This window comes from Gopherus flavomarginatus, chromosome 5, assembly GCF_025201925.1.
Source record: "Gopherus flavomarginatus isolate rGopFla2 chromosome 5, rGopFla2.mat.asm, whole genome shotgun sequence".
NCBI lineage: Eukaryota > Metazoa > Chordata > Testudines > Testudinidae > Gopherus > Gopherus flavomarginatus.
The window spans coordinates 73,969,042-73,983,100 of record NC_066621.1 but is presented as its reverse complement, the minus strand read 5'-3'; the positions used below and the strand labels follow the sequence as shown (position 1 = coordinate 73,983,100).

Sequence of the window (14,059 nt, the reverse complement as noted above, 5' to 3'; positions counted from 1 at the left end):
TTTAGAGTGCAGGGGGAGGTGAGGGTGAGGCAGGGGGTTGGGGGTGCAGGAGGAGGTGAGGGGTTCAGGGTGTGGGAGGGGGTCTGGGCTGGGGCAATGGTTGGAGTGTAGGGGGAGTGAGGGCTCTGGGCTGGAGGTGCAGGCTCTGGGGTGCCGGAGGGGGCTCCGGGTTTGGGAGGGCTCAGGGCTTGTGATTGGGTTGCAGGAGGGGGTACAGGCTCTGGGCTGGGGCCAGGGATGATGGGTTTTGGCTACAAGAGGGGATTCCAGTTTTGGGGATGGGGCTCAGTGCTGGGGTTTGGATGTGGGATTACCTTTGGCAGCTCTCGGTCTATGGGGCTAAGGTAGGCTGCCTGTCTGTCCTGGCTCTGTGCTGCACCCTGAAAGTGGTCAGCAAGTTCGGCTCCTGGGAGGGAAGGAGGCTATGTGGCGTGCGCTGCTCTCGCCTGCAGGCACCACCACCCCAGCTCCCATTGGCCGGGAACTATGGGCAATGGGAGCTGCGGTGGCAGAGCCTGCAGACGGAGCAGCGCGCAGAGCCTCCTGGCCACACCTCTGCAAAGGAGCTGGAGAAGGGAAATGCCACTGCTTCCGGGAGCCTCTTAAGTGCTGCCCAGAGCCTGCACCCCTGCCCCCACACCTCAACTATCTGCCCCAGCCCTGAACCCCTCGTTCTCATCCCAGAGCCCTCTCCTGCACCCCAGAGCCCTTATTCCCACCACGCCCCAACAGCTCTGATCTTCCTACTGCCCACCGAACCCCTCGGTCCCAGCCCGGAGCTCCCTCCTACACCCCAAACCCCTAATCCCCAGACTAACCCCAGAGCCCACACCCCCCACCAGAGCCTTCACACACACCCCGCACACCACCTCCCTGCCTCAACCCTGAGTCCCGTTCTGTACTCCAAACCCCTCAACTCCACCCCCTCAGTCGGAGCTGCCACTTGCACCCCAAACTGCTGAGAGTCTGCACCTCCAGCTGGAGCCTTCACCCCCTCCTGCATCCCAACCCACTGCCTCAGCCTGGAGCCCCCTCCTACACCCTGAACTCTTCATTTCTGGCCCCATCCCGGAGCCCACACCCCAAGCTGGAGCCCTCACCCCCTGCCATACCCCAACCACCTGAGTCAGCCTGGTGAAAATGAGCGAGCGACAGGGGGTGAGGATGGAGTGAGTGGGGGCGGAGCCTCAGAGGAGGGGAAAGGTCAGGGCGAGGGCGTTTGGTTTTGTGCAAGCAGAAAGTTGGCAACCTTATTGCAGTTTGTTTCCAAGATAGATTGTGTTTAGGGATCAACAGCACTCTGTGCTGCACGTTCACACAACACTCTTTTTCTGCATGCACACAGCACTCTTATGCTGCACGTGCAGAAGGATAGCACATACAGGTATGAAGCAGCTGAACTGTACACTTTGCTAAGGTGATTATTTTGTATGAAATACTTTACTATACACATTTTACTTTTTTATAAGAAATTTGAAAAAAATCATGAATTGGGGATATTTTCCTGATTTCTTTGCACTCAGTGAACTTGTGATTCTCACAGGGCCCAAACCCATACACCACTAGCATTAGCATGTAAGGACCAGAATGTGTCCCAAAAAGTGTTTGAATACTGTTATTCTAAAGAAAGAACTGATCTTAAAATAGAAATGGGGCCTTTACAGTTATTTTTTAACACGACTCCTTTAAAAAAAAAAAAGAAGAAAAAAAAAGTCTCTCGTATTTCCTTGTTTGGAATGAGAACAAACAGACTTTTCAGAGGTCTGGTTCCCTTTTGACCCTGTTTTAATGTAGTATAGTAACAGCTGGTACGGTTCTCTCTCTGTGAATGAATACTTCCTGAGCTACCAATGCCAATCATTAGTACAGTGTTTCAGGAAGAAGGAACCAAATTAATAGTGGGGATGAACATTGTAAACTGTGGTTTGTTTATGAAGATTCTGAAATTAAATTGAATTCTACTATAAAGAGATACCCAATTGTACAACATTAATACAGATGTCTCAGATTACCTGGCCGTGACTCTAGCAGCTATGTACACCTGTACCCTGATATAATCTGACCCGATATAACACAAATTCGGATGTAACGCAGTAAAGCAATGCTCCGGGGGGGCAGGGCTGCGCACTCTGGTGGATCAGAGCAAGTTCGATATAATGCAAGCTTGATATTATCTGTTTGTTGTGTCTTTGATCGTCCTTAAATTTACGTGAAAGACCATCTTTGTTTTAAAAGCAGGTAGAAATCAGCATTTCTGCCCTGCCAATCTCCAAATATAGAAGTAATAATCCTGATTCTCACTTTTATTTGTGTAAAACTGGCATAAGTGAGTAGATTCTGGCTCCACACAAATCTCTAAAAGCTCTGCCTTTGTTTAGCATTACTGTCATTTAGGCCATGTTTTTGGGGTGACCAGATGTCCCGATTTTATGGGGACAGTCCTGATTTTTAGGTCTTTTTCTTAATAGGCTCCTATTACCCCCCCAACACCATCCCGATTTTTCACACTTGCTGTCTGCTGTGCTGCTGTAAGATCTTTCGTGTAGGTGCTCTTTGCCGACGGCCGCTGTAGCTATGTCAGAAGGAGAAGCTCTCCAGCCGACATAGCGTTGTGCACACAGCCTGTGAAACGTATGTCACGCGGGTGTGTTTTTTCAAAACCCCTGAGCAACCTAAATTTTTGTGACATATGGTAGTGTAGATATGCCCTGAGAGTCATTTGGTTTTGGTGGTCAGGCACATGCCCTAGTTTACTTTTTCAGATGTTACCTGACTGTAGTCTTTTGTGAGTTCATAAATTCATTTACTTTACCCAGGAGTCCTCAGGGTTCATTTTGAGATATCAACATTTCATCGTAGCATTTTCAGGGACTTCAAAACCAACAGGTTCAAAAGAGAAATGTGGTGACGACTACTTCTCATCTGGTACAGGAGTTGGTTCGACAAGTTGTCTGGACTCCTCATGCTCCAAAGAACTGTGAAAGAATAATGGGCCTCCTTTACAAAACTCTAGGCATTGGCTAAATTCTTTGACTACTGCTGAGGAGATAAAGCAGGAGATAAAATCTCTCACAGAATATATGTATGGCACGGATGTGTTAAACTAGCGGGTTTTGGAGCTCTTTCATTTTTGATACTATACACATTCACTGAAATAGGATGATTGTGTCTTTTAATAGGCTGGATACCCTGGAGAGTAAAGCTGGAATTTAAGGTTGACTTGTAAAAGGGAAAAAAAAAACAGCAACAAAGGACAAAGTTCAGCTGTCTAGATTTTTTGGCTTTATTCGTTTTGAGTTGAGATAGATCATAGATGGTGCTTTTCTCTTTAATTTTGTCCTATATGGAAACAGGGAACAATATTGGTCTCATCAATGGAAGTTCCTTAATAGATTTTTCTTCTTTTTGATAATGCACTCTGAAAAGGTTATGTGTTTGACAAATAAGTTATGTATCCTGAATGCTGTATTTACTATTGTTAAAAGTGATATAGTCTAACAAAACTTGGCCCATAAATAAAAATATATTTAAAGTCTTGTTGTTTAATTGCTTGATTAATATTAGCTTGGATTTCAGATAGAGATTTATTTTAAAGGACGTAACTAATTACAAACCTGTAAGGGAATTTAAAATCAATTTAACGGACCTAGTAAATCCCATGCACTAGGACTTATTAGAGCAGTTAGATCTCATGCATCAGAACTTATTAGTTAACATTTAAAAGGAACTTCATCCTGAAAATCACACCATAGAAATTTTCCTTAGAAATGAGTCTTTAAGGTTTCTCAATAACAGAAAAGGAATGGCAGCGGGAAAACACAAAATGCGGAGTTTGAAAATAGAAACCAATTCCATAACCTTGTCAGTGCTGCAAAACATGTAGTTCCATGTCTGATACTCCATTGATGCCATAGCATGTTATGTTATAGTTCAGAGGTTCTCAAACTAAGGGGTCACAAGCTGTCAGCTTGCACCCCAAACTCTGCTTTGCCTCCAGCATTTATAATGGTATTAAATCTTTTTTTTTTTAAATTTATAAGGGGGGGGGGTCACACTCAGAAGCTTGCTATGTAAAAGGGGTTACCAGTACAAAAGCTTGAGAACCACTGCTATAGTTTTTTCCTGAGCTCTGATGTCAGATTTCTCAATAGGAAAAAGCCATACCCCATAGCCTGCGGTATACTTGATCTGCAAATACCTTGAACTGTAATGGTGCTAAATTTTTTCAAACAATTCACAAGCAGGGATCTTCTGTCCAAGGTCTGAAAATGTGAGAGGTGGTTGTGCATGAACTAAGATGGGATTCTCATTTTTAAGTTTGATCAAATATCTAAAATTTAGTTTTTATATATTTCTTTTTCTCCTAATAGATTTACACGGATTGGGCTAATCATTATCTCGCAAAATCTGGTCACAAACGATTGATCAAGGACCTACAGCAAGATGTGACTGATGGAGTCTTACTGGCTGAAATCATCCAGGTTGTAGGTAAGTCAGTTTCTCCTTTTGTGCCACGTACACGCCTATTTTGTCAGAGCCACAGCTTGTTTTTTCACATAAATATGGGGAAAAGAAATAGAAACCATATGGAATTAAGATGATAATTCTGCCTCACAGGCTTTGATAATTAATTTGATAAAGCTTTATGTTAAGGGATTGTGGAAAAATATTTGATGATCTTGATAAGCTCTCCTGACACAGCATTATCACCCAGGACAGCTGAAGGGAAAAAGCAGCTGATGAGATTTTTTTCTGTTGGGTGACTTGTGACCTTGCTTGTTATCTTTTTGTTATCTTTGTTCCTGTTACCTTTTTTAGACTGGTCTGGAAATAATTCACCAAGACAATGATGTGTTATATTAAATCTGCCACTTCTGGTTGCATCTGAAAAATCCCAGTGTGCACTTAGGATTAGGGAAGGACGTGATTAGTATAGGGAAGAAAAGAAACCCATAACAATCTGTTTTGAAATAAGGAAGCTCATTTGTTGTCAGGATGGCCCCAGGCGCTAAAGATGCCAGTGGGAGTTGAAGGTTCAGGTTGGGCCCTGTGCAGGGCTCCACATTCTCCCTGTTCCAGGTTCTTCATTAGTTCCTTTAGAGACTCATCCATCCGGTATTTAGGCCATCACAAAACACATGGATGGAGCTATGGAGAATGACAGCATCAGGAAGCCCATTAATAGGAGTTAGAATGACTTTTATTGACAACAAGACTGACAGACAAGATGCAAGTGAAGACAGTAGTGAAGTAACGAGACACCAAAGCTGGTATAGTTATTTCTGTTACAAATGCTGTGCAAAAGAATTAGAGCCCTGAGTTAAGTTTATGAATGTATGGGTCAGATATTCAGCTAACATAAATTGCCATAGTTTTTAGTGACTCCAGCTGAGCTAAATTGATTTTTACCAGATGAAGATCCGGCCCGTACATACTGAACAAACAACGTATTCATTGCTGTCTGAGTATAGCCCTCTGAAAACTATCCATGTAACTACATATGTATAAAAATTTCACATGAATTACTTGTGTACCTGTGTATAACAAAACTCCATCCAATATCTATGTAACTGTGTATACCAACACAAATATTGTAATGGGGAGATTTTCAGAGGCATAAGGTGGAGGAAGGTACCCTTCTCCAGTTGACTTTCAGTGGGAGTTGGGCACCTAGCTGCCTTTTGTGCTTTTTTTTTTTTAAATCTGTCCCTACGTACATACAGTTACATATATGTAACAATGCTGCACAAAATCCTTGAGTAGAAACATGCATATAAGAACACTACCAAAAACAGTGTACCTACCTATATCAAATACTTGTATGCATATTTCTGTGTACCTACTTGTGAATGCTCCCATATGTTTCAAAATATGTCCTGTGAAAAATATTCAGAAGATTTATTGTTTACTAAAATGTTTGATTTAATTCATCTTTGCATTTTTTTTGCTTTTTCTCATTGCTGTTTTAGTGTTTGGATTTAGCATTTTAAGACACAGCTGTGAAAGGTTAATACCTAAGGTGAAGGATTTTCTTTTTCATAATTTTTTCCAAACAAAAGAAAATCCATGTTTAAACACACAAATTCCACTTTAATCCCCCAAATTGGCACTGAAAGGAAAATATTCATTTGCATCCCTTATGCACTGGCCCTAGGCAAGCTGCATCTCATTGTCACATTAGAAGTGGTAACTTCCACACATGCAAACAGCTTCAGCTGCAGCTATAAAACCATGACCTGTCCTCATAAATAATGATTTGTACCATGAAAGCTTCTGAATGGTAATTTCTTTTTCCCTTCTGCATGCAGTGCTCTCTGTTGTGTGTGTGGGGTGGGGGTGGGGGGTATGACAAAGCAGCAGTACCACAGAAACATCTCTGTTCTTTTGTGGGCATTGGTGGTGTATTTAGAGATTATCCCAGGTTAACTAAACCTTTTCAAGTGAATTTGTTGATTATGAACATTCCTTTTGGTCACTGCATGAGTTTTGTATTCAAGACTTCAGTGCTAATGGTGATCTTCAAAGGGAAATATGTTTGTGCCTTTTTATGAAGAATGAAGAAGAGCTTTTGAAAGGTTTTCTGTTCTCTTCTGGATTCTCTTTTCTGCCTTTTTGTTTTAAACATTAGAAATGCAGGTCTTGTCTTCCCTTTTTTGCCCTAGGAGATCCTGTAGATGATTAGAGAACTGGTAGGTTTATGCCATCAGAGATGTCATGCAGTTAAACCTGATTAATTAAGAAGGGATGTAATTTTTATTCTGCTTCAAACTCTTTGTTTTTTGTTAACATCAGTTTAGCTCAAATACCTAAATAGGACAGCTGAGAGAAGCTGTCATCGTTAAGGATATTACACCTCTGCCCTTTTGGGTAAGGGCTTAGAAAGCTCATGATCTGCAATGAATCCTCCAGCAAAACTAGAGAAAAAACAAGCTTGACATGTCTGATATTTCGAAGGAAGAACAAGCAGAACAAATCCTAAAAAAAATTTGAAGCTTTTGTTAAACTTCATAAGGAAGCGAAAAGTGCAGAAGTGCCTTTTAAGACCTTATAAAATCTGAACTGTGTATTCTTCTTGTTGAGAGAGTTTGCTAAACTACCAGCTCTCCTTAACAGGTTTAGATTCTCTTCCTGTGGCACCTTTTCCTACAGTTCTCTGAGTTGGTTAAAGTCTTCTTTTTTGAAGTCTACTATCCTTTTTTTGCTCCTCTCACTCCTTCCTTTCCTTAGAGTTGTGAAATCTATCATTTCATGATCACTTTCATCCAAATAGCCTTCAACCTTCAGATTCACTACCAATTCTCCCTGTCTTCCCCCATTAGTCAGAATCAAACTAAAATATCTGCCCCACAGTTACTTCCTCCACCATCTGAAACAAGAATTTGTCCCCACTACATTCCAAGAAACATCCTATTAGTGAGATTATCTTTTTGCATGGTGAACACCCTGGAGACAGTTAACTGTCACCACACATCAGAGCCATCAGAGTGAATTATTATAGAGGTTTACAGGGTCCAACACTCCCTCTTCTGTGTACATTCCTGTCACTCAAAACCAGATGTATATTTCTGGAAAGAAAAGAAATCTGATTTAGGAATTTATAACTTGGTAACTTTCATTCACTTTTTATTGTAACTTGGCATCCATATTTTGAAACAATGGACAATTCTAAAAGTATTTGAAACCTGGTAGGGATAAATTTGACACCTAAGAGCATAGAGTTATAATCTTCAGATTTAACAACTAGCAATACTGTACTGAAATTATTTTGTGTGTTGCACAGTGACAGTTTGTCATAATATTCTCAAGTCAACTGGGAACTTTATTGACAAAATGCTAGGTTATTTTGGTTCAAAGCTTGCACATCTGTGCAACTTCATGTATATACATAATCCCTCTGCAGTCAATGGGACTGTTCCAATGTGTTACTGTTTGCAGAACCTGGATGTCAGATTGTAAACTTTTTGGGTCAGAGAATGTGTCTTAAGGGGGCAGGACTTACAAACAGTGAAATGCCACCGCATAGAGTGCTAGGCCTTTCTTCACTTGGCCAACTAACGGTACTGGTAATCTGAAAGGTGAAATATATACTGTAGTGTTAACACTGGTGTGGGAGCACAGAGTTAAGATGTACATTGACGCAGATGATTTTGACATTGTGAATAAACCAACACACTGAATGCATGTCTATACACACACAAATACAAAGTGATATCAAGTCTAAATGGCAAAGAATCACACCTGAGTCACTGAACTTAAAAAACTGAACTGTCAATCAAACTTTTGGCTTTTGTTTTGACTGAAGTTTTTACTGAGAGATCAGTGGAGCTGCCAACATAACCAAAATGAGCTTTCTCCTCCTCAACTCTTGGCCAACCATTTTTTAAAAATTAGATACAACAACCATTGAACTATTTAAAAATGGATCAATTTAGGTGTTACAGGGTAATTATGATTTACCTGTGATAGGGGAGGAGCTTCAAGAGACTCTTAACACTACACTACACACCTGGGAAAAGCTCCAAGGGGAAAAGAGTTTTCCTGTGGATTTTCATCTGAGGCTGTATTTATGGGAACTGCCAATTTCTTCTGTTTATCAAATCCAGCATTTTTAAGAAGAATCTAATGATATTTCAGAAGTTACAAATGTAGGGATTGATAGAACAGAAATAAAGTCCTTTAATTTGGGTACTGGAAAGGGTTAAGTTGTTTGCTAAACCATAGCTACCTTGAAAGATTCTGTGTTATATCCTCGCACTGTCCTGCACTGCTTACAAATATCTCTTTTGTTTCCATTATTGAAAGTCTGTGTTAAGATGACAGATTTCTACTACCATACTCACTAAGTGGAGCACTTCAGTTGGCAAAAGTAAGTGCTACACTTACCACTTACCCTTATTGGCTTGGCATCAGTATTTCCTATAATATACTTCCACTTTGTACGTTTTGTAGTACACTCTCTCCATCTTCTATAGAGATCGAAGTATTCAGGGTCTGCTCCCATTGAAGTCAATTGTCATTGTTGTCATTGACTTTAATAGGAGCAGCATCAGACACTCAGTCTACTTTTAGAAAGCCATTTATTTAATAGCACAGAGTTCCTAGTATCTTAGTTTTCTTGACTGACAGCAATTGCAGTACTATTTTCCAGGCATGGTAATCTTCATAAATAATGGACAGTAATGTCCTATTTTGCCAAACTGCTGCCTCCGTCACATTACTGATTTCTCAGTTAACACTGTTGCTTACTAAGGGCTTGTCTGTTCCTGGGATTAGGAATGACTATTCAGGAATTTTCACCTGGAAGTATGTCAAATTAAACTAGAAAAAAACTCTCTTGTTCCAAAATAAGAGTGTCCAAACAAAGCGTTAATCTGGAATGGTTGTCCGCTTTAAATATACAACCTCTTTTATTCCAGAATAACTTTCATGTGTAGAAAAGCCTTTATTACTCTCACCTTTGGGCCAGAAGGTTGTGGGTTTATGTTCCAAATCTGCATCTGGACTCATATACAGTCAGGACATGCCAGGATCACAATTTATCCTGTGGATGAGACATTAGGCAAAGATTTCTTCTGCTTGGGTCTGGATAGCTGTCCAAATAAACGTTTTAGCACTTTATGAATTGTATTGGCCAACTTCCTTTTTACTCGGGAAAAATTATTGTAAGGTCCAAAGATGTGGCTGAGGCATTGATTAATTCTTAATAGCTTTGTAACAAAGCTGTTTGTAACAAAGAACTTAACTCATTGTACAGTGTGTTGAGTTACTTTTTGTATAAAAGGTTCTATGTATCCACCCCATGTTCTGCTCTGCATGGTCCTTATCCAAGGCAGTTTAGAATCATTCCTGTCATAACTTTTCATGTAGTGTATCGAGTGCCATTTGTTGAGGATTTTTATTTTTGTGGGGAATGCATATCTATATCTGGGATACCAGCAGCTGCCTGACCAGCAGATTTAAAGAACATTTTACAACACATTGTGGAAGAGACTCTCTTTCCCCCTCATGTTTCCATATACTTTTGACTCTAATAACCTGTTTCACAGTATTATAATGCATGTGCCACAGAAGAAATAAAACCAAACATTCCTTTAGGTTTCCTTTTCTCTCCTTTGATTCAGATTCTATCTATGAAAAAATGACTATTTCTCTTCATACTACTTTTATCACTGAGTTAGGCTGCTTTTGCTATGTCTAACTTAATAAAGGGCAAGAGAGAAGTCATCAAACATCCTCAGTGTGTGCATCAAGTGGCAGAAGTTGGAAACATTTAAAAATCTCAGGCTGAAATTCATTTCACTCTCATAAAACCAGAGTAATCTGACTTTGCATGGGTAAAGTGCCGTGGGGAAAATGGGGAAATATCTCTCCAGCCTTGGAGCTGTACTGCTATAAGCCCATAGTGTACAATGTTAGTTTTAGAATCGTTTTAGGCCAGGCTAATGATACAGAGACCCATTCTGTGCAGGGAAGAGCCTAGGAAGATAATCAAAGCTTGATGGGGTTGCAGTAAATAAGGGTTAACAGGAAAGACCAATGTTGCAGAATTGCAAAGGGGTTTACTTCCTGCTGAGAACTGTGCTCCAGAATCTGAAATTGTTTCAAGCTCTTATGGTTGCAGAGAGAAACTCAACATTGTGAATTGTGTAAGAGATGCAGTGTCATCTGCATGAGTCTGCAGAGAGCCATATTCAACTGGTTTCTAGGCAAGCAGAAAGAAAGGGGTTGAAGTTCAGCCAGGCTGCAACCAAAGGCCACTGCAAGTACTGCTGAGCAAGCTGCCAGTATGCCCCTCTCACATTTCTTCCATCTGCTATCTCTAGCCACCTGGAGCCACTGGGTAGTGTGGACCATACTATGGGAGTGGAGGCCAGGGAGTGGAGCAGGAGAGAATGGTGGTGGTGGAAGAACTATTCTTGAAAATATCCATTGACAAATTTTGGGGCAGTGAGTATTTTCAACTATGATCTATAGTTGTGTGCGCTTGTGGATAGAGAGGAATGGAATATATTAATGTTGTTGTGGATTATAAAAGTTGCTGCCACCTAGTGTAGGGGTTGTTGGTAGGGCATATGGTCCCATTCTGCTACAGAGTACACAGGACCCTGTTTATGGGAAAGCCCTGAGCCGAATCAGTTTTTTTTTCTGTAGCCCAAAGACTTCCTCACAGAAGATATGTGACCACCAACACCAATTCTTTCTTCTAGTTTATAATGTATTGATACCTGTCCCATGATACCAAATCAGCAATATATACCCCCGTGCTTTAAAGGTGGCAAATTCAAAAAGCAGAAGAGAATTATGAGACAAATGAGCTAAGAGAGAATGTAAACAGAAAAATGTGAATCAAATTAAGAACTATTTAATAACATTTTCTTAGATGCCCAAAGAAAGCACAGGGTCACAACTGGGAGAAAGCTACACTGGTTAAAAAACCTGCCTGGTTTAGAGGATAAGTGAATGAAGCTATAAAAATATTTTTAAAAACACAACAATCTATAACAAATTGGAAAAAGGGGACATTGATAGCAATGAATATAAATTAGAAACTAGAAATTATAGAAAATTGATAAGGGAAGCAAAAGAACACTAGGAGACGTCGTTGGCCAGCAGAGTAAAGGACAATAAGGAGGAGTATTTTAAGAATATTGGGAACGAAAGGAGTTCTAGCAATGATATTGATCTAAATGGTAGAATTGTCAATAATAATGCAAAAATGCTGAAGTCACTGTGGTCAGATGTTTGGCTGCGTATGTATGTTTTCCCTGTGTGCTGTCCCAGCTCTACACAGACAGTTGGCAGAGCAGACTTTGAGCGAACTGCCCAATGACCACAAGATCCGTTAAGGTACGAAGGCATTCAGCCAGGTTTATTGTTGAAGAAGCACAGTAATAGCACCTGGCAGACTCCACGAGCTATTAAGACATGTATGCCCGTGACAATGGAAACAGCTCAGTCAATGGTGGGACTTTCCACTGCCCCCTAGGTTGGCCAAAGATACTCCCTCTGAGATACATTTTTATTCCCTGATATAAGCAAGTTACATACTGTCATTCTGACCTTATCTTTTAGGAGGGGTCAGTGTGTTTTTGTTATCCTGGGGGAATGTTTTTGTACCATCCTTGATATCGGGATGTTCTGGTACCACTTGATATCAGAATGTGTTTGTTTGAGTACTCTGTGCTTAGCACTTCTTCAGGAATGTGTATTTCTGCAATACAAGGGCTTATGTCTCAGGCTTTCTTCCTACTACAGTCATCAGTAAATATTTCCATTCTGTGTTTGGAGGAAACAAAAAACCAAAAACTCTACAGTTGATATATGGATAGATGATGATGAAATACTTTCCATTCCAACAGTAATTCAGGAGGATGTTAACGGTAGATTCTAAAGTTAGACATCATCAAATCCGTGGATCTGAATAATTTGCATCCAAGAGTTTTAAAAGAGCTGGCTGAGTACTGCTTACATTACTTTTTCAATAAATCTTGGAACACTGGGGAAGTTCCAGAGGACTGTGAGAAAGCTCATGTACAAAATTTGCAAAAATATAAAGAGGATTACCTGGGTAATTATAGGCCTGTCAATCAGAGGTCAATACCAAACAGAATAATGGAACAGCTGATACTGGACTCTATCGTTAAATAATTTTAAAAGGGTAATATCATTAATGTTAATAACATGGGTTTATGGAAAACAGGTCTCATTGAACTAACTCGATATCATTTTTATGACATAAATTTGGTTGATAACGGTAATAATGTCGATACAATAGACTTTGGTAAGGCATTTGACTTGGTACCACATAACATTTTGATTAAGAAACTAGAATGATACAAAATTCACATGGCACACATTAAATGGATTAAAAACTGGCAAGTCTCAAAATATAATTGTAAATGGGGAATCATCATCAAGTGGGTATGGTTCTAGTGGGATTTTGGCACAGATTGATTCTTGGCCCTATGCTGCTTAACACTTGTCTTGGAAGAAACAAAATCATCACTGACAAAATTTTCAGATGACCAAAGGAGTGAGGGAGTGGTCAATAAAGAGGACAGGTCCCTGATACACAGTGATCTGAATCACTGAGTAAACTGGGCACAAGGAAATAACTTGCATTTCAATATGGTAAAGATGTAAATCTAGGAGAAAAGAATGCAGCAAAACTTACAGGATGGGGGATTATATCCTGGGAAGCAGTGATTTTGAAAAAGACTTGTGCGGGGGGGTCATGGTGGATAATTAGCTGAACATGAGCTTGCAGGATGACAAAGGCCTAAAGAGCTAATGTGCTCCTTGATGTATAAATAGAAGAATATGGAATAGGAACAAAGGAAATATATATTATCTTTGTATTTGGCATTGGTGCAACTGCTACAGGAATACTGTGTCCATTTCTGGTGTCCACACTTCAAAAAGGTTATTCCTAAATTGGAGAAGGTCAGAAAAGTGCCATGAGAATGATTAAAGGATTGGAGAATGTGCCTTATAGTGGTAGATGCCAGGAGCTCAGTCTATTAGTTTATCAACGAGAAGGTTAAGGGCTGACTTGATCACAGTCAGCACCTAGGTGGGGAATAGAATTTTGATGATAGAGGGCTCTTCAGTCTAGCAGGCAAAGGTATAACAAGATCCAATGGCTAGAACATGAAGCTTGACAACTTCAAACTAGAAGTAAGGTGTAATTTTTTAACAGTGAAGGTAATTAACCACTGGAACAACATACCAGGTGTTGTGGTGGATTCCCCATTAATGGACATTTAAAATCACTATTGAATGTTTTTCTAAAATATATACTCTAATTCAGCCACAGCTGTTGGACTTCCAGACTTCCAGAATTAACTGTTGCTTTATTAGGTAGATGTCATTACATCAGATTAGATGACCACAGTGGTCCCTTCTGATCATCAAATCTATGATATACACATACTTTATGAAATTAATGATCCCTGTGGACATCCATCTACAGACATGTGGTGTGTGTGCACCCACACGTGCACCAGTGATGCAGTGCAGTGCCCAGTTTTTAAGCATTTGGTTGTATAAGGAGTTACCT

General features: G+C 40.3%; 1 protein-coding gene and 1 long non-coding RNA gene across 11 annotated transcripts in view; one reads left to right on the top strand and one right to left on the bottom strand.

The window, feature by feature from the left end:
• NAV2 (neuron navigator 2) overlaps positions 1 to 14,059 on the top strand; it is a 356,425-nt gene that overhangs the window by 111,185 nt on the left and 231,181 nt on the right. For all 10 annotated transcript variants that reach the window (XM_050955210.1, XM_050955208.1, XM_050955206.1 and 7 more), the window contains exon 2: positions 4,371 to 4,488. In XM_050955210.1, the coding sequence (XP_050811167.1) occupies positions 4,371 to 4,488 (118 nt within the window). The remainder of the gene's footprint in view (positions 1 to 4,370; positions 4,489 to 14,059) is intronic.
• LOC127052181 (uncharacterized) overlaps positions 9,461 to 14,059 on the bottom strand; it is a 30,538-nt gene continuing 25,939 nt past the window's right edge. Inside the window, exon 3 of the long non-coding RNA XR_007774691.1 lies at positions 9,461 to 9,541. This is a non-coding gene — a long non-coding RNA (uncharacterized LOC127052181). The remainder of the gene's footprint in view (positions 9,542 to 14,059) is intronic.